The sequence below is a fragment of the Saccopteryx leptura genome, chromosome 3 (genome assembly GCF_036850995.1).
Source record: "Saccopteryx leptura isolate mSacLep1 chromosome 3, mSacLep1_pri_phased_curated, whole genome shotgun sequence".
Taxonomy (NCBI): domain Eukaryota; kingdom Metazoa; phylum Chordata; class Mammalia; order Chiroptera; family Emballonuridae; genus Saccopteryx; species Saccopteryx leptura.
In genome coordinates this window covers 356,104,793-356,122,900 of record NC_089505.1, presented here as the reverse complement: position 1 = coordinate 356,122,900, position 18,108 = coordinate 356,104,793, and the positions used below count along the sequence as shown (strand labels likewise).

Here is an 18,108-nt window from a genome sequence, read left to right as displayed (position 1 = left end):
CTGCCCCAGGCGCTAGAGTGGCTCTGGTCGCAACATGGCGACTCCCAGGATGGGCAGAGCATCGCCCCCTGGTGGGCAGAGCGTCGCCCCATGGTGGGCGTGCTGGGTGGATCCCGGTCGGGCGCATGCGGGAGTTTGTCTGACTGTCTCTCCCCATTTCCAGCTTCAGAAAAATACAAAAAAAAAAAAAAGAAAATGCTAATGGGCTCATACCCTTAATATAAAAGGACCCTTACAAACCAGTGAGAAAAGTCACAATAAAAAAGGGCAATTAAAGGGTGGTCAATATATTAAAAATGTGCTCTCCCTTACCATGTTCAGTCATCAGAAAGGAAACGGGCTCTGCCGTGGGTGCAAACCGAGCCACCCGAGCTCTTAGAAATGCAATTTGGAAATAGTTACCAAACATCCTAAGACCCACAAAATCCACTCCTAAAAATGTTATACTAAGGAAGTATCAGTAATGTAGTAGAAAGACTCATTAAAGTTTTATTTATAATAGGAAAAAATTGATCCTGTAAGTTCAACAAGAGATTGATTAAACAAATTTTGGTTCATTTGTATTATTCAGTTTAAAAAATAATAATATAAAATTCATGAAACTTTGTAAGTGAAAAGCAGACTATAAATGAACAGATACATAAGCACAAATGCACATATACATACAAACACACACGTATGACCCAAGTTTGAAAAGATTTTTAAAATAATTACATATATAGTTTAAATATACTGCTCACAAAAATTAGGGGATATTTTATCGTTTCATATTCATTTTGAAATATCCCCTAATTTTTGTGAGCAGTATATTAACACAGGTTACCTATACATAATGGGGGCAATGCTGGAACTTGAGTCACTCTTCTTTGTATTTTCCTCATTTTCCCAGATTTCTATCATGGGGGAAAGGCACTGTTTCTCCGGGAATCTGTACTTAGTCATTTCTGCTATTTCATATTTTCATAACTTCTGCCCTTTCTTCATTTTTGATCTCAAACTAGTGCCCAGTGGTGTCTCCAGAGCAGGAGTAAGGCAAGAAATTTGAAATTTCTGTTTGAAAATTTTTGCCCATATTTTCTAAATCAGAGCAGTCCAACAAGTTTGGCTGTTGAAACACAAGAGGGAAGTCATTGGTACTCTCTTATTTGAGGCTGAATCATTTAAACAGAGCTGATGACAAAGACATTTACCAAGAAGTAAAGAAATATTTTTTCCTATTTATTGGAATAACTAAATAACCAAGAGTAAAATTTTGAAAACGTATATAAAAATATTAACTTTAAAAATTAAAATATAATGAAACTATAAAATATGGATACAATTCAAAATACATTAAATATCCTCTAAACTACATCAATCATTTGTGAAATCCTTTGGAGAGGTAATATTCATTCTTTGAATAAAATTTGAGATTTGTTCATAATGTTCAAACTAAGGAAGGAGTCGTAAGTGACAGCTCTGCCCAGTGAACTCTGTCCAAAGAGGGATTCTGTGCTATTTCTTGCCCGTCTTTTCTAATACCCATTCAATCACCTGGAGGGAGAAAAAATATGGTTATGGTTCATTTGTACTGAAAATATAAGTGCTAGAAAAAGATACTGTTAGAACTTCAAAAGAGTATGGTAGACATTTTAAAATAAAAAGTCACATGTCAAAATCTTAAAAGGTTTTATCTTAAGAATGCGTTGTATTTTTGTTATAACTGGAGAGCACTTTTTGCTTGAGTTCCCTGGCAGAGTATGACTTCTCTCGCTGGACAAAAAGACAATTCTGCTCTATTTTCTCACCTTTATTTAAAAATGTTTGCAAAGGGTCACTAGGAAGAAATCAAGCCTTTCAAAAGAACTAATTAAAATGGATTAATTTTTCCAGCTCTTCGGATGATTTATTTTCTGAATTTTTCTTGCCTCGCATCATGTTAGAAACTTGTTCACAGAGCAACCTGTTAAATCCCAGTAAATACTCTGCTTGCTTACGTCTATTACTGAGTACTGTACAGACGCACAGACCACAGCATCATAGCTGCCCTCACCTACAACAGAAGTGTAACTGAACGCAGTTCCTGGGAATAACCGATTTACCTGGACAGCATTGTTGTTTGCGGTCTTCTTCATTTCTTCAGTTAGACCCCTGGAAGTTTTAAGATCCTAAACATAATAAAATAGAGTGCTTTACAACTTGTACATTAAACTGCAGAGAACAGTCATTATTAAATAAACTAGAAATTTTCCTTTATGTTTTGTCATCTACTGTGTGAGAAGCACTTCTGAAAACGCTGTTAGTCCTTGGGTATCCAGCCATGTTTAAAAAGATACTGAGCACGTTACTGGAAGCTCTGCCTTGTGCAGAGTTTATTCACGGGTTGCTCTCCAAAGCAGGGCGGTCAGGGGCTGGTTTTTCAATGCTGTCTCTGATTTTTCTCCAGAGACCACTTCCTGCCCTACACAGCGATGGGGAGGAGAGCTCTGTGTAGTTCGCATTGTGGGGTAAAGACGTGCGGAGCAAGGCGAAGGGCGAAGGCTCCCCGGTTCCTTCGGAGAACTTGATCTAATTCCCGTTTTCATTCTGGCACCTTGCCCCTGCTCTCCACGATGCCTGGCGCCTTCGAGTCCTGGGCATCTCAGAGACGCCGTCAGCCGACCTGGCTGCTTCTCACTGGTACTGCCCCAGGCGGGCACTCAGGTTGTAACCCCCTTACTCTAGACCACACTCAGGTTGTAACCCCCTTACTCTAGACCACACTCAGGTTGTAACCTCTTACTCGGCTAGACCACACTCAGGTTGTAACCTCTTACTCGGCTAGACCACACTCAGGTTGTAACCCCTCTTACTCGGCTAGACCACACTCAGGTTGTAACCTCTTACTCGGCTAGACCACACTCAGGTTGTAACCCCTTACTCTAGACCACACTCAGGTTGTAACCTCTTACTCGGCTAGACCACACTCAGGGTGTAACCCCTTACTCGGCTAGACCACACTCAGGTTGTAACCCCTTACTCGGCTAGACCACACTCAGGTTGTAACCCCTCTTACTCGGCTAGACCACACTCAGGGTGTAACCTCTTACTCGGCTAGACCACACTCAGGTTGTAACCTCTTACTCGGCTAGACCACACTCAGGTTGTAACCCCTTACTCGGCTAGACCACACTCAGGTTGTAACCCCTTACTCGGCTAGACCACACTCAGGTTGTAACCCCCTTACTCGGCTAGACCACACTCAGGTTGTAACCCCCTTACTTGGCTAGACCACATTCAGGTTGTAACCCCTTACTCAGCTAGACCACACTCAGGTTGTAACCCCTCTTACTCGGCTAGACCACACTCAGGTTGTAACCCCTCTTACTCGGCTAGACCACACTCAGGTTGTAACCCCTCTTACTCAGGTTGTAACCTCTTACTCGGCTAGACCACACTCAGGTTGTAACCCCTTACTCAGCTAGACCACACTCAGGTTGTAACCTCTTACTCGGCTAGACCACACTCAGGTTGTAACTCCTCTTACTCGGCTAGACCACACTCAGGTTGTAACCTCTTACTCGGCTAGACCACACTCAGGTTGTAACCCCTTACTCGGCTAGACCACACTCAGGTTGTAACCCCTCTTACTCGGCTAGACCACACTTCGGTGAGCTTTTCCTTGTTCAACAACCTACTGAAAAATGTGTCTACCTTTTCTCCTTTCTTCTTGCCTTGGTTTTTGTATTTTAATATTGTCTTTCTTGAGACTTTGGAAAGGAGGGGCATTGAATACATGTCGTCAGTATGCATTTTAACTAGAAACTCACATAAAACTGTTTCGGGTCTGAAACCCTTCACACCAGAGCTAATCTAACACCATCTAAGTTTTAGAAAACTGTCCCCTGAATGGCTGATCTATCCCATGTCTTACAACTAACTAGCTGATTCTGGACCCAAAATTAGCCTTTTCAATATATACTAAAATTAATATTCATTAAATATTTTTGGAAGCTTATTATCAACTTCAAAGACTCGTAAGGGAAATACTGAGGACACCAATTAAAATGTAGTTTTCTATATATGAGGACTAAAATCAAATAAATCTAAATATTTTAGCTTCAATTTTTCTATCTCCATTTTTAAAAGAATCTGGCACCGTGTTATAGCAATCGGTGTAAAAAATCCTCGATAAACGCTATTTCCACAGGCGTGTAAGCACATGGCCGCAGTTCTGCCGTTGGGAGGGAAGACACTGTACCTTTAGGTAGAACTTGGAGATCTCAAAGAGACGCTGGCTGCAGGCAGTGAAGCACTCATGTGTCTCAGTGATGCTGTGTTTCCTCAGGGTGTCAGTAACCACTTCTTTCAACATCTTGAACAGAACAGAAGGTATGACTAATAACTCTTGGAAAATGTACAAATATCATTTCAGCTTTACAGTTCAGTTCTATAAATTCCACAATCCTGTGGTTATGCTACAGAAATAAACACACGAAGACAAAACAATCGGGAAGAAAAGCGATGTGAAACATTTCTATGTTCACACACATGTCACAGGATGGTATCTGTTAGCAAGAGATGACAGGAGTATGTGAAGAGAGGAATTCAGATCGTGAGTTCTGAATCAAAATCCGAGTGTAAAAATTATACATAGCAGTGTCTTTATTTTTTATTACAAAAAAATTTCCCAAACATTGAAAAGTAGGGATTTATGAGAAATCTCTGTCTTAATGTATCAAACACCATCAGGGAAGATTAATTGGTGGCTAATTTTGTTTCATTTACATACTGGCCATCCACTTTCCCACTATCCTTCTTAAACTGGATTATTTAAAAGTAAATTATAGATACCATTTCATTTGTAACATTTTTAGATACACATTTTCAATGAATCAAAGAAAGGAATTTCTCGCCATATAGAACTGAGACAGAAAATAAACCTTTACCCGCGTATGTTTCTGTGATCTTGATTCCTTAATTGGCCTTGGTGCTTTTGTTGCATGCCCACTTTTTGGACCTGAACTGGCCTTTGTCGTGACTTTGGAAGTTTTACGGCTAATCACTGGGACAGATGGACAAGGCACAGCTCTCTCTGCCCGTGGCTTTCTGGATGTCACTGCACAGTGGTGATGGTGGGTACTGCTACTTGATTGAGAAAGAAGAGAATCTGAACTTTCAGATTTCACAAGCCTATTGTGGGGAAAAATATCAAAAACCTAGATTAAGATGAGGTCCATTTCCAATCCTATATGTTAAAACCATATCCACTGACACATAAACCCAAGTAACGCAGACAAAATTTCTTGCTACTATTGCCTTAAATTAAAAAAGCAATCAATATCATATACAGCTGTTCCTTTAGTTCTTCAAATGAATGATTAAAACGAAGAAGGCAATGAATGACAAACCAGAATTTCAGCTAATAGGAAAAGCAACAAGCAATATTACTCCCCAACAATTCACAATTTCTCACATACCGGTAAATCAGCTAAGGAATGCCTGGTGGTGCTACTTACAAACTCAATACGCATTTGTTAAGTACTTATACTTTTTCATTAAGATGATTTTGTCGAAGAAGAAACGGTAACTTATACTTATTGTACCTATGCAACTACCTATGCAAAATAAAATGTGTTAAATACAAATAAAACTATACTGCTCACAAAAATTAGGGGATATTTTATTGCTTCATATTTATTTTAAAATATTCCCTAATTTTTGTGAGCAGTATATAAAACAGACTCTTGCTTTATTCTTTCTAATTATAAGACAGGGTCTCATATTCTTCAATTCTGCTAACCAATGGGCCACAGTATACTTTCTTTTCTAGAATACATGCCAGAAATAAGAAATAGTATCACATAACACAGTATGCTAAATGTTAATTGATTTGCATTTTAGCTTTATTATATGTAAAAGGGACAATGAATTTATAAAGGCCTCATGAAAATAAGTTAGTTATTCAATATCAGAGAAATAGTATTCTAACATTTTTAATTGTTCAAAAATAGATTTGAAAGGTTTCACTTTAACATATTTTATACGTTTTTGAAAGGTTTAAACACAGTAAGAATTTAAGGCTTGCTTTAGATGCCAAAGACATAAAGTTGACAAAGATTCTAAAAATATATGAATTGGACAGAAATTACAAGTTTATGTGATTTGGACATTTCATTTAGCTAGTAAAAAAAAATGTATCTAGAAAAGTTGCACATAATACATTATTATATTATGCAGACTTTAAAGCTTTATTTATATGAAACAAGCAGTTTTAAAATGGTGTGCCTCACGGAATGCCTTTGGAAGGGGCTAATACAGCAGGAAGCAGGGAGAGAGGGAGCCAGAAAAACACCCTCTTCCACAGAGCAGCTCAGCGGCTTAATCTAGCGCACAAGAGCGCCAGTGTTCCACGGCTTAGAAACTTTACAAGCCATTGTGCTAATGAGCTGTGTATTAGCAAATAAAGCAAGAAAGTGTGTTTTTTCCAAGTCATTTCTTTTCATAACTTATAAGCAAATCATCAAATACTCACAATAAAAACAGAACTCCTGGTATGGAGGAATTAATCTAAAATCTATGCAGAAAACAACTTAAATACATGAAAGGCTCCCATGGGGGCTGGGGGAAGAACTACTTTGTGTCGAGATGCTATCTGTATGGACTTAACATAGCACCTTTTCGGGGGATAAAGGCAATTCAGATCTTTTGATTTCCTTTTCGATCGGGGTGCTTCGGTCCGGAGTTCACCCTGTAGAGCTTCGCCATTGGGGACACTTCCAGGCTCTGACAGGACTGCAGGAGATGGAAGAGGGCTCAGTACAGTAGGTACCGGAAAACTCTCTCTGGTGCAGGTCGTTTGAGTTTCAAAACGAATAAGACGAGACTGAAGTTCAGAAAATCCCCCATCTCTTTCTAAAGATTTTCGGTCATCCAAGCAGTATCTAAAGGCGAGAAAGATCATTACAATCAAAGCCCTCACCACAGCAATGGAGCTTTTTCCCTGCCAATTTGAAAAACAATAGAACATTTACTTTAAAAAGTTCTTAGCTCACTTTCTAATAATTGTTGGAAGGCTGAGTGAATGATCCCTTCCCACACAAGTTTTTTCTAGCCTGCTAGATGACACGGCAGAAGATTTAAAAATCTCAAGTACCACCTGATTCCTCTTTGACTGTTTCTGGGCAATAAATTAAGTTAATCCTCTGGCTTATTTTCAAAATAACACAGTTGCTGTTTTAATACCTTTTAAATCTCTACCCACCTCTGATTTCTCAGCATGGCTGAGATGCAGCAACATGAAATGCTGACTTCTGTTAGAAAGGGCAAGTTTATTTTCAACACAAAGATTAACAGCATATAAAAGCATTTTAAACTGGCTCACCAAACACAGCTCAGAACATCTTGAATTCTTCCTTTGAAAGCGACTTTCCACCTTACTGAGTGACTGACAGGTTTTCCTTTAAACCCCGTGGCTGTCTCTGCATCTGGCTTCTAGCTAAACCTGACTAAGGAGATCAGTGAGGTGTTAGCCCCATGAATGCTTTGGGATCTGAAGAAACCCCACGTTGGTGAGTACAACAAATAAGCACGTCGGGACAAGCCCTACGGGACAGGTGACCTTGCAGAACTCTCCACGTCTCCCGAGCTGCAGTGACTCAAGGAAACACATCATTTCACACACTGATCACGGATAAGAAAAATTAAAACCTTTCTTGGTTATCGGTCTTCTTCCTGGTAAAATTCCAAGATGCTCCCTAAGCTTTCCGTTCAGTGCCCAGGGAGTGCACTGTTACCTTAACAGCGGGTGGGGGTTATAGAGTCTTCTCTTCCCTTCACTTACATATTTGATCTCAACGAGTACAGACTAGGGAGCCACACTCACTGGACTTAGATCTGGCTCTACCACTGAGAGCTGGGTGAACTTGACCAAATTACTTAACTTCATCTTGGCTTTTTGTCGCCTTGTCTACAAAGTGAGACTTACAGCAGTTATCTCAGAGGGCTAGTGTGAGGATTCTTTGAAGGGGTACAAGTAAGCACTTCGAATCAGTGCCCAGAACCTGAAGCAAAGCAGTCAATAAATGTATGCTGCTGCCGGTCATCACGGTTATTATTATATAATCATTAACATTAGGCTATTTTCTATCACAGTGTATCTTAGAGTATGCGGATAATACACGGAAGAGTCAGAATTGAAACCCAGGCTGATGACGTCAGAGCGTGACTTGAACAGTGTAGTGTACTATCCCTTGTGTAAGGTGTACGGATCATCTTCCTCAGAGGTCACACTTGTCTGAACCTTAGAATCATCTGAAGAATTTTAAGAAATATTGACACCTGGTCTACATATTCAGAGTTTCTGATTCAATCGCTCGGAGGTGACACCCAGCCACAGGCATTTTATTAAAAGCTGTGTGGGTGATTCTAATGTTGTAGCAGGGATTGACAGACAAATCTCTGATCTAACCCAGCAGTTTAATTTAACGGGAGAATATGAAGCCTCTAAGTCGGAATGTTAACTGGTGGCAGAGCAGTGACTAGAACCAGGCTCTCAGTTCCCTAACATCCTTTCTCCAGTTTGTTGTTTAATAAAACAGATTTCACTAAAAAGCAGCAGCAAGCCGAAGATTTACTGGTAAGTCCAACTTCAATGATAGGCAACTGATAGAATCTATAGAGTAAAATCAAGAACGATAAATGTGTAAAGAGGTTCTAGGTAATAAGCAATATAATACCTACTCAGCCTACGCAAAATTTTAGAGAGAAAGAATGCACATTTTGACCCTAACAGAATATTTTTTTCTATTCTAAGAGTTTGATACAAAGATGTAGAATTTTACTCTTCCAGCTTTAACAGCTCTTGTCACAGCTGTTCATGTCATCCCTTTGACTGAATTTTAATTTCCATTTAAAATGTGTTCAGAATTATTATATTATGTCATTGGTACGTTACTTAATAAATAATAAAGAAAACCAGAGTAACAAAGTGTGTACCTGACATTAGTGAAGTGAAACATGCATGCTCAGGTGAATGACTACAGTTCCATATTTTCTTGCAAAACAACTAAATGTTTTTTGCATCCAAAGGAAAAAAAATGTATAAAATAAAGCTATTTTTGTCTTGTAAAATACAAATGAGGCAAGATACTTCCTACCATACATTACGCCAATGCCAAAGAAAACATGGGAAGCTGCCAAATCTCTTGAAATAGATGAAAGAAAATTCAAAGCAGCAAGAGGCTGGTGTGACCAACTGATTGTCACAGTTTGACAGTGGAGTTTAATTTGTTGTTCAAGATAACAGAGCATCAGATCATCAGTATCTTACACTCAAAGATAGACTAGATAAGGTAGGAAACAAACAAGCCATCAGTGGGTCATCTCGCATTGCCTCGAGAATGAGTGAGTTGCGCTTGCGCAGTGTATATCTATCCTTTTCCAGAGTCCGTGTGTCTGAGCAGGGGAGAGCTCAAGGGCTCTGACGGCTTACAGCAACACAGGAAGAGAAACGTTCCGTTGCAGCCTGATATTTACTTTAAAGTGCCCCCTGAATTTTGTGTCTACGGTCCAGTCTATGTTTAACATAAATAGGCCCCCACTCAATACACCCTGATCTTCTTGAGAATAAAAGCACTTCTGGATTCACTCTGCTCACCTCCTGCCACTTCCTTAGTTCAAGCTCAATGCCCCAAGTTTAACGAGATTAAACTTATAAAGGAAACTTGAGTCACAGCTAGATTTATTTGCTTCTAGGGGTGGATAGCTAGTAGACAAGAAAACTTCTTTTATAATGAATCAGAACCTCATAACAATATATGCGTATAAATTAGTAAGACTGGCTGTCCCTCTAGACCAGGGGTCTCAAACTCAACTCAGCATGTGGGCCGCAGAGCAAGATCACAGCCCTTCGGCGGGCCGCACTAGGTCTACAAAAGGCAACTGTTACGCAACACTTTTCTCACTGCAGTTGAAAACAAAAAAAAATCAGGACAACAAGCATAATCGTACATGCAGTTTACTCAGTGTCACAAAACGATCAGAAACTGTAGTTCGCATCACAACTGCTGTTAACTAAGCTAATATCTAGCTAGGATGCTAGAGAAATGAAAAATACAAGTAGGCCCCTAGGCTTACTTAATTTTATCCAAAATATTTTGAACTTCGTGGATTAGTCTGCGGGCCGCACAAAATTGTTCGGCGGGCCGCATGCGGCCCGTGGGCCGCGAGTTTGAGACCCCTGCTCTAGACCAATTGGGAAACAGTGCTCAAAAATTGTGAAGAACATATCCAAATTCTATAATTTATATGTACCATTCAATTTTTTTATAGCACACTAAACAGATGAAAAAAGTATGGAGATGAGATTCAGAATAACCAAGAGAAATTACAGCATTTTGGGGAAAAATATTTAAAAATATGGTTATGTTAGATACTTCGGTCATCTGTTAAAATGGAATTATATAACTTATTCCATCCAAATGAGTGCTTTAGTGAGCTTTTAGGGCTGGAGAGGAGAAAAACAGTTTCATGGGGTCAATATTTTGACCATGTAGTAAAAACGATGTTAATATTAGTAAATCTGTTAGTAGAGTTGATCATTATTGTGGCACTGTTTACTGTTTCAACTTTCAAACTCAAATTACAGGGGGAGAGCAGGGGAGAGCTCAAGGGCTCTGATGGCTTACAGCAACAATTTTTAAGATATAAAAATATCTTAAATTCTTACTAGGTTTCACAAAAAAATTATCAAACAAAATGGAAAAAATGCTTTACAGCTGATGAAGTAAGAAATAGAAGTTTAGATAGATCATTTGAAGATGTGAAAATAAATAGAAAACTCAGACTGAAAAGGGAAACCAAGGCCCTGGCCAGTTGGCTCAGTGGTAGAATGTCAGCCTATGTGGATGTCTTGGGTTCAATTCCCGGCCAGGGCACACAGGAGAAGTGACCACATGCTTCTCCACCCCTCCCCCTCTGCTCTCTTTCTCTCTTTGTCTCCCGCAGTCATGGCTCAAATAGTTCGAGCAAGTTGGCCCTGGGCACTGAGAATGGCACCATGGCCTCACCTCAGGTGCTAAAATTGCTTGGTTGCCAAGTAATAGAGCAGCAGATCCTGAAGGGCAGGGTATCCCCCCTCCTCGCATTAGGGGACTTTCTGAGTGGGTCCTGGTTGGGGTACATGCAGGAGTCTGTCTCTCTGTCTCTCTGCCTCCCCACCTCTCACTTGAAAAAAAAAACCAAATCCTTACATTTCATAGTAGGGAGTCAGTAATAGGTTATATGAAGATATTAAAATCTTCAAACAAATAAAACACTTGTTTCTGAAAATGGGGACCAGAAATCACTCATTTTTATTATCAACTTTTCTATAATGCTTAATTCCTAGGTCTTTAATAAAATGAAAAAGAAGGGAGAAAACAAACTATCCTATGAACCAAATTTTTATATACTGGAAAAAAACAGGCTTCCACTTCAATCTGACTAAGGTAAATTTAGTATAAATAAAAAGTTCAACCTGTAATCCTTGTACAATATATAATAAAGAATACACAGCTAAAAATACAAACAGTCTAAACAAAAAGTTTAGGTAAATTCAAGTTTATTCAGGAAACGTACCTTTTTGATGTGAGATGGACAACCATAATCCTCTCAAAAAAGAAATTCAATTCCTTGAGTATCAGAAATAAAAAGCTTAAACTAATGGCATTTCTTATCTTTTTATGATTCAGTAGTTATCTCTGAGTTGCCTGTTAATTAAAATTCTGAACGATTTATATTTACATTAGCACTTCATAGGGGACTTCCTTTAGAAATGATTCATTACTAGATGTCAGAGTTCCTACTGCTCCTTTTAAAATCCTCAAATCCAACTATCTTTTCCACACTCAGAAACAGAGAAGTTTAATGTCTTAGTTTAAGGTTGCATGTTCAATTATGGTGTTCCTTGTTATGGTTTACTGGTATGGCTCTGATTAAATATAACAGTTATCAATCTCTTCTGTTATATACCTAGGCTGTTTCCAGATGGGGCTATTATGAATAACACTGTATGTTCTTGTAGGAGTCTTTTTGCAAAGTTGTATTTTCATTTCTCTTAGGCAAATACCTAGTAATGGAATTTCTGAGGCTCAGGTCTGAGTTTGTTCAGTTCCCTACGAACCTGCCAGATCCTCTTTTGAAGTCGAGTTATCACCTTAGGCTCCACCATCAGGGCAGGACCGTTCCCACTGTGCCACAGACTCGCCAATGGGCATCAGTCTTTTCCATTTTAGCCATTCTGGAGCTGACTGGGAATTTTATTTTTATGGATGTTCTACGTTTTATTTAACCAGACCGCTAATGTTAAAACATTATTTCTAGTATTTATTTTTAAAAACATTCACTATCCTTGCATTAATGCATAATAACTCTCCGTGTACATCACTGATTTTTTCATTACGCTAAAATAATCAATCAGCTGTTATTAGCATTTGCTAATTTTTCTATTTTATATTTCTTGCTAAGATCACTTCTGATAGTTATGGTTTTTATTGCTATTTTGAAGGGGTTCTTTTTTATTGTGCGTAAAATTGGAAATAGCTGGGTAGAGAAAAACTATGCTTTTTATATGTTTTGCAAATTCTTCCATTACTTCTAATAGTCTTTCAGGTCTCTTTTCCGCAAAACAAAAAACAAACAAACAAAAATACATTTGGTTTCCTTTTCAATACATATAACTCTTTTAAACTATTTCATTTCCCTTACTTTAATTCATTGGCTAGGACATGCAGAACGATTTTAAAAAAGTGGTGATACTAGGTATTTTTTCTTGCACCTGACTTTAATAGGAGTTTCATTTTGACGTCCGAAAATAAAGTAACTAAGGATTTTGCCCCGAGTGGCAAGCATGAATATTTCTTAAATAAAATAAGTCTTAAATACAGCAAGGAGCCTGCACATTCCTAGAATGACATGTTAGGTGGTGACGGTGTATTTTCTCTGACCGTACTACTAGCCACCCAACGTTCTTAATGTTCTTAAACTAGAAACACTAAAGAAATTCTCTTCTTCTTTCTCAGCCCCAACAGCTAACTGGTTTCTCAGGTTCTTCACATGGCTCTTAGTTTGTATTTTCCTTCCTGTTTTTCCCATATTGATAATAGCTCAGTCTTTCAACATCTGTTGCTTAAAATACTTCAGTTTACCAAAAGACAATGAGATGTCTTTCAATGAAATAAGCCCACACATCTAATTTCATGCTTTAAAAATAATGGTTTTTCTACTGCCCCCAAAAGTCAACATCACTTTCCCTGCCAGGTCAACAATGACCTTCATGACTTCATTATGACATGGTCTCATTGTAATACAATAAACGTATTAAAAAATGAAAATACTACTTCCTCTAGAATCTGCACCTCTGCGTGCATTCATCCCCAAGATACTCCCTTTCTGTCAGGCTAACGCCTAATCACTCTTTCAAACTTAGTCCAGACATCCTCTTTGAAATTCTCTCCAATCGCTCCTGTCATTAATCTGTTCTATCTACTGGACATTAACTATCAATACTGTAACTTTATACTAAAATTTTGTGTTTCAAGTATACAAGTCAATCAAAAGAATATGTTTCTGGGCCCTTGCCGGTTGGCTCAGCAGTGGAGCATTGGCACGGCGTGTGGAAGTCCTCGATTCTATTCCCGATCAAGGGCACACAGGAGAAGCACCCATTTGCTTCTCCATCCTCCCCTCTCTCCTTTCTCTCTATCTCTCTCTTCACTCCCAAAGCCAAGGCTCCATTGGAAGAAAGTTGGCCCGGGCATTGAGGATGGCTCCATGGCCTCCACCTCAGGCACCAGAATGGCTCCAGCTGCAAAGGAGAAACACCCCAGATAGGCAGAGCATCGCCTCCTGGAGGGCATGTCAGGTGGATCCTGGTTGGGCGCATGCAGGAGTCTGTCTGACTGCCTCCCCACTTCTAACTTCAGGAAAAAAAATAAAATAAAAATAAAAGAATATGTTTCTGGCCTGATTAGCCCATGGTACCGTGGACAGAGAGTTGACCTGGGACCCTGAGGATCCAGGTTCAGGGCCCGAGGTCGTTGGCATGAGTGTGGGCTCACCCGACTTGAGCACAGGCTCACCAGCTTGGGCGTAGGGTCAATGGACTGAGTGTGGACTCAAAGACATGACTGCATGTCTCTGGGCTGGCTTGAGCCCCAAGGTTGCTGGCTTGGGCCCAAGGTCACTAGCTTGAGCAAGAGGTCACTGGCTTGGCTGGTCAAGGCACATATGAGAAGCAATCAATGAACAACTAAGGTGCTGCAATTATGAACCAATGCTTCTCATATCTATTTCTACCCATCTGTCAGTCTATCTCTCTTTCTCTCTCACTAAGAAAAAAAAAGAATATGTTTCTGTTTTTCAGTGATAAACTTAAAAGTTGCTTCTTAAAGATTAAGGTAAAATCAAGTCCTTTTCTATTTTAATTTATGAAAATATAATGTCTTGCCTTAAGAATGTCAAGTATTTTACAAAATAAATCTCTAAGGTCTTGAAAATTTAACATAAAATATATTATTTATTATCCGATTCCTCCTGAAAACGGTAGGTGTGCACATGCCCTCAGAAAACTGCTAACACCTTTAAGCAAGAGAAGCCTTTGAAATTGTATTCAAACTGGTCATTTAAAATTCTACGCTAATGCACACATAATGAACATGTTATAAATGGAACACATTTCATATAATACAGTTTGAACAATGACAGTGAAAGAAGTAACCAGGGAACACTAATGTGATCTGTAGTAACACAAGAACCAAAACAATTTTCATTAAAACAGTAATATCTAGCAATTAATTATCGAATGTTTAGTCGTCCAAGAACTTTTTTCTACAATGGAAGGCCAACTGTGTGTACATACCACTTTGTTTTTTGACATACTTTCTCTTTGGCTCTGTATCTCAAATCATATCACTTTATTACGCTCACTCTTAAAACCGACACAAGATATGCTACATCAGCAACACCCAGAAGAGTCCACTGCAAACGAAACACTTACTCAATTCCATGGTAATGGCACACCGAGGCTGTCTCAAAAGGCAAACCTCGCAGTTTCCGAGGACTAAGTTCCGGAGTCAGAACAAAAGTTTTTTCCCTGAAACAAAAAGTTTTTCATTGGTATTTAAAGTTTATTTAATGACGGAGAGAAAATTCCAGAAAGTGTCTGAATAAAGAAGTCTGACTTCCTTCAGTACAACTGAATCTTACATGAAATAAAAGTTAAGTTGCATCAGGCAAGGTAATAAGAAAATGAAGCAGGCACTGGCTTGGGGATTTTCTGTTCCGTTTTCTGTGCCTCCTGTTTCTGAAATTGTAATGTCAGTTATGTTACAAAACTATTTTGAGACATGGATTAATCAAGAACGGAAAATGATTTGTAATGGAAATTCAAAAAGCAGCATTATTCTGGAAGGATTTTTTTTCCTTGATGTAGTGAATAAATGTGTATGCCTTTACTCTTTTCTGCAGGGAAATAATTAAAGTCAATTTGAATCTTTGGTAACAAAGGATGTATTCACTTCCTACCATAACACATGGATGACCGAGGTCTTTCTTTTTCTTTTCTTTTTTTTTTTGTGGCAGAGACAGAGAGAGTCAGAGAGAGGGACAGATAGGGACAGACAGACAGAAAGGGAGAGAGATGAGAAACATCAACTCTTTGTTGTGGCTCCTTAGTTGTTCATTGATTGCTTTCTCATATGTTCCTTGACTGTGGGCCTTCAGCAGATGGAGTAGTCCCTTGCTCGAGCCAATGACCTTGTGCTCAAGCTGGTGAGCCTTGCTCAAACCATTGAGCCCGTGCTCAAGCTGGCGACCTTGGGGTCTTAAACCTGGGTCCTCCACATCCCAATCCGACGCTCTATCCATTGCACCACCGCCTGGTCAGGCGACCCAGGTCTTTCTTTACCTGGGAATGTAGGTGTCTTGACACTTATTTTTAAGAGTCAGCAACCTTTTAAATATTAGGGGGCACTAGAGACTAATGGCTGACTCAACTCTTCCGAGGCAGGGTTAAAATTAATCATATGGTGAGCTTATGTAAAGTTCATGTTCACTCTTTTCATAACTACACCTAGCAGGGGACATCAAAGTCTCAGAAGAAGGCACTGCACTCAGGCTGAGCTCTCCTGGTTACTCTAACAGGTAGCCCCTTTCTCTGCCTGAGTCCGGAGGCGTGTTCTTTTTTTTTTTATTTTTTTAAACACTTCTTCCTTTTTTTTAAATTTTTATTTATTTTTTTTATATTTTTATTTATTGATTTTTTAGAGAGAGAGGAGTGAGAGAGACAGAGAGAGAGAGAAGGGGGAGGAGCAGGAAGCATCAACTCCCATATGTGCCTTGACCAGGCAAGCCCAAGGTTTCGAACCGGCGACCTCAGTGTTCCAGGTCGATGCTTTATCCCACTGCACTACCACAGGTCAGGCCAGGAGGCATGTTCTAATGTACAGATCGTGTTCCTGAGGCGCACACAGGCTGTATGGGAACAGGAGGATTAGGCATCAGTGGTCTTTGCAGTACTAAGAATGAAAGACCAGGGGCTTGAAATCAGAAGATTTGGAAATGGTATATAGCAAGGTGTTGGGCAAACAAGTTTGTAACAAGTGTTTTTAGTTTTGCTCACTTGTATTGGGGCAGTACCTGTGTGTGTGTGTGTGTGTGTGTGTGTGTGTGTGTGTGTGGTCTCTGGAAGGCTGCAGGTGCTTGGCCTCAGGGCGGAGGATTGCCTGCCTCCCTGGGGCGGGGCCACTGTTTGCTACTGTCTGCCTGAGAAGGGGTATTTTCCTCCTGGCTGTTTTGCTTGTGGGAGAAAGTGAGTCCTGAGAGTCAGGAGTGCTGAGGGGCCTGGGAGCTCTGCGAGAGGAGGAAGTGATCTTCCCTGCCTGTTTGCTCCTCCGTCAAGAAACTTGAATAAAGGAATGGCCCACCGTTCTCTGGCTCCACAGTTCCTTTACATCTGCCCGAATCCACTGGGAACCTGCGTGGCCATGGCGGCAGCCACTGGCCTTACAAAAGGCAAGTAGATAGTAGAATACAAAGAATACATTTTCTAACACATTTCCCCCCTGCAGCATTAGAGATGAAACTGCGCATCTGCCACTGAAATTTATCTAGGGTGCTGTGATAAGCATTTGAAATTATTATGTTAAAATGTAAGACATACGCTCTTTAATCAGTGGTGGGATTCAAGTAATTTAACAAACGGTTCTTTGCCCTAATGACTGTTTTAAGTATAAGAAAAATGATATACCAAAAAGTAGTTTATTATTTCATATATTTAATACTTAAGTAAAAACAATAAAAGAGGTACACAAAACTAGATTATAAGAACAAATTTTAAAATATTAATAAAAAAATATTGAATAATACCTGACAAAAAAACAATTAATACTGTTATTTTATTTAAGATATTTCCGTATCGCTTCTTGACTGGCGTCCTCACAATATTTTTCACCTATGGACGAAATAAACATTTCTACGGGCGCTTAGAATACGTGGTTGTGCAGATGAATGTTCAAAAAGAGTAAGGAATGTAAATGTGTGATTTCCACACTGGGCGGCTGCACAGGCGCCCACCTTAGAGAACCCTGATGACAGGTGCCATTTTAACAACCGGTTCGCTGAACTCAACAAAAATTAGGTATCGGTGCTGCCAAACCGGTGCTAACCAGCTGAATCCTACCACTGTCTTTAATCAATTCTAAAGACCAGATTTTACATTCTAATGCATCCACTTAAGCATTCCACAAATAGTAACACTGACAAATTGCAATGACCCCAGTATTTTGATGACTATAAAAGTGAATAATTTTGTAAGAGAGAACTGTTTAGGTATCTAGCATTTTACTTCTTTCCTTTATCACACTGTATTCCATTTCTTACTTCAAGACCTCTTAGTAACTTTAACTATTTTTGCTCAATTTTACTAACTCCTTGTTCTTTCTAAAAGAAACATTTTAATAACCATGGGCTTTGTCAAATGTGTAATGTGTCCTTAGTCTATCACACAGGAGCCGTGCCTGAACTGCGTCTACTGGAATGGCGCATTTGGAATGGTTCCTCGCCAGGAGCATTTAATAAGAGTCCACAGGGTTTTCGTTCATTGCCATGGAA

At 39.4% G+C, this 18,108-nt stretch overlaps 1 protein-coding gene across 1 annotated transcript in view; it reads right to left on the bottom strand.

The window, feature by feature from the left end:
• Window positions 1–492: 492 nt before the first annotated feature.
• The window catches only part of MTBP (MDM2 binding protein), a 71,065-nt gene continuing 53,449 nt past the window's right edge, over window positions 493–18,108 (bottom strand). The window contains exons 17-22 of the mRNA XM_066379421.1: window positions 14,996–15,091; window positions 6,636–6,902; window positions 4,908–5,151; window positions 4,220–4,333; window positions 2,082–2,147; window positions 493–1,533 (exon numbers count right to left, since the gene is read on the bottom strand). Of these exons, the coding sequence (XP_066235518.1) occupies window positions 1,495–1,533; window positions 2,082–2,147; window positions 4,220–4,333; window positions 4,908–5,151; window positions 6,636–6,902; window positions 14,996–15,091 (826 nt within the window). The 3' untranslated portion in view covers window positions 493–1,494. The remainder of the gene's footprint in view (window positions 1,534–2,081; window positions 2,148–4,219; window positions 4,334–4,907; window positions 5,152–6,635; window positions 6,903–14,995; window positions 15,092–18,108) is intronic.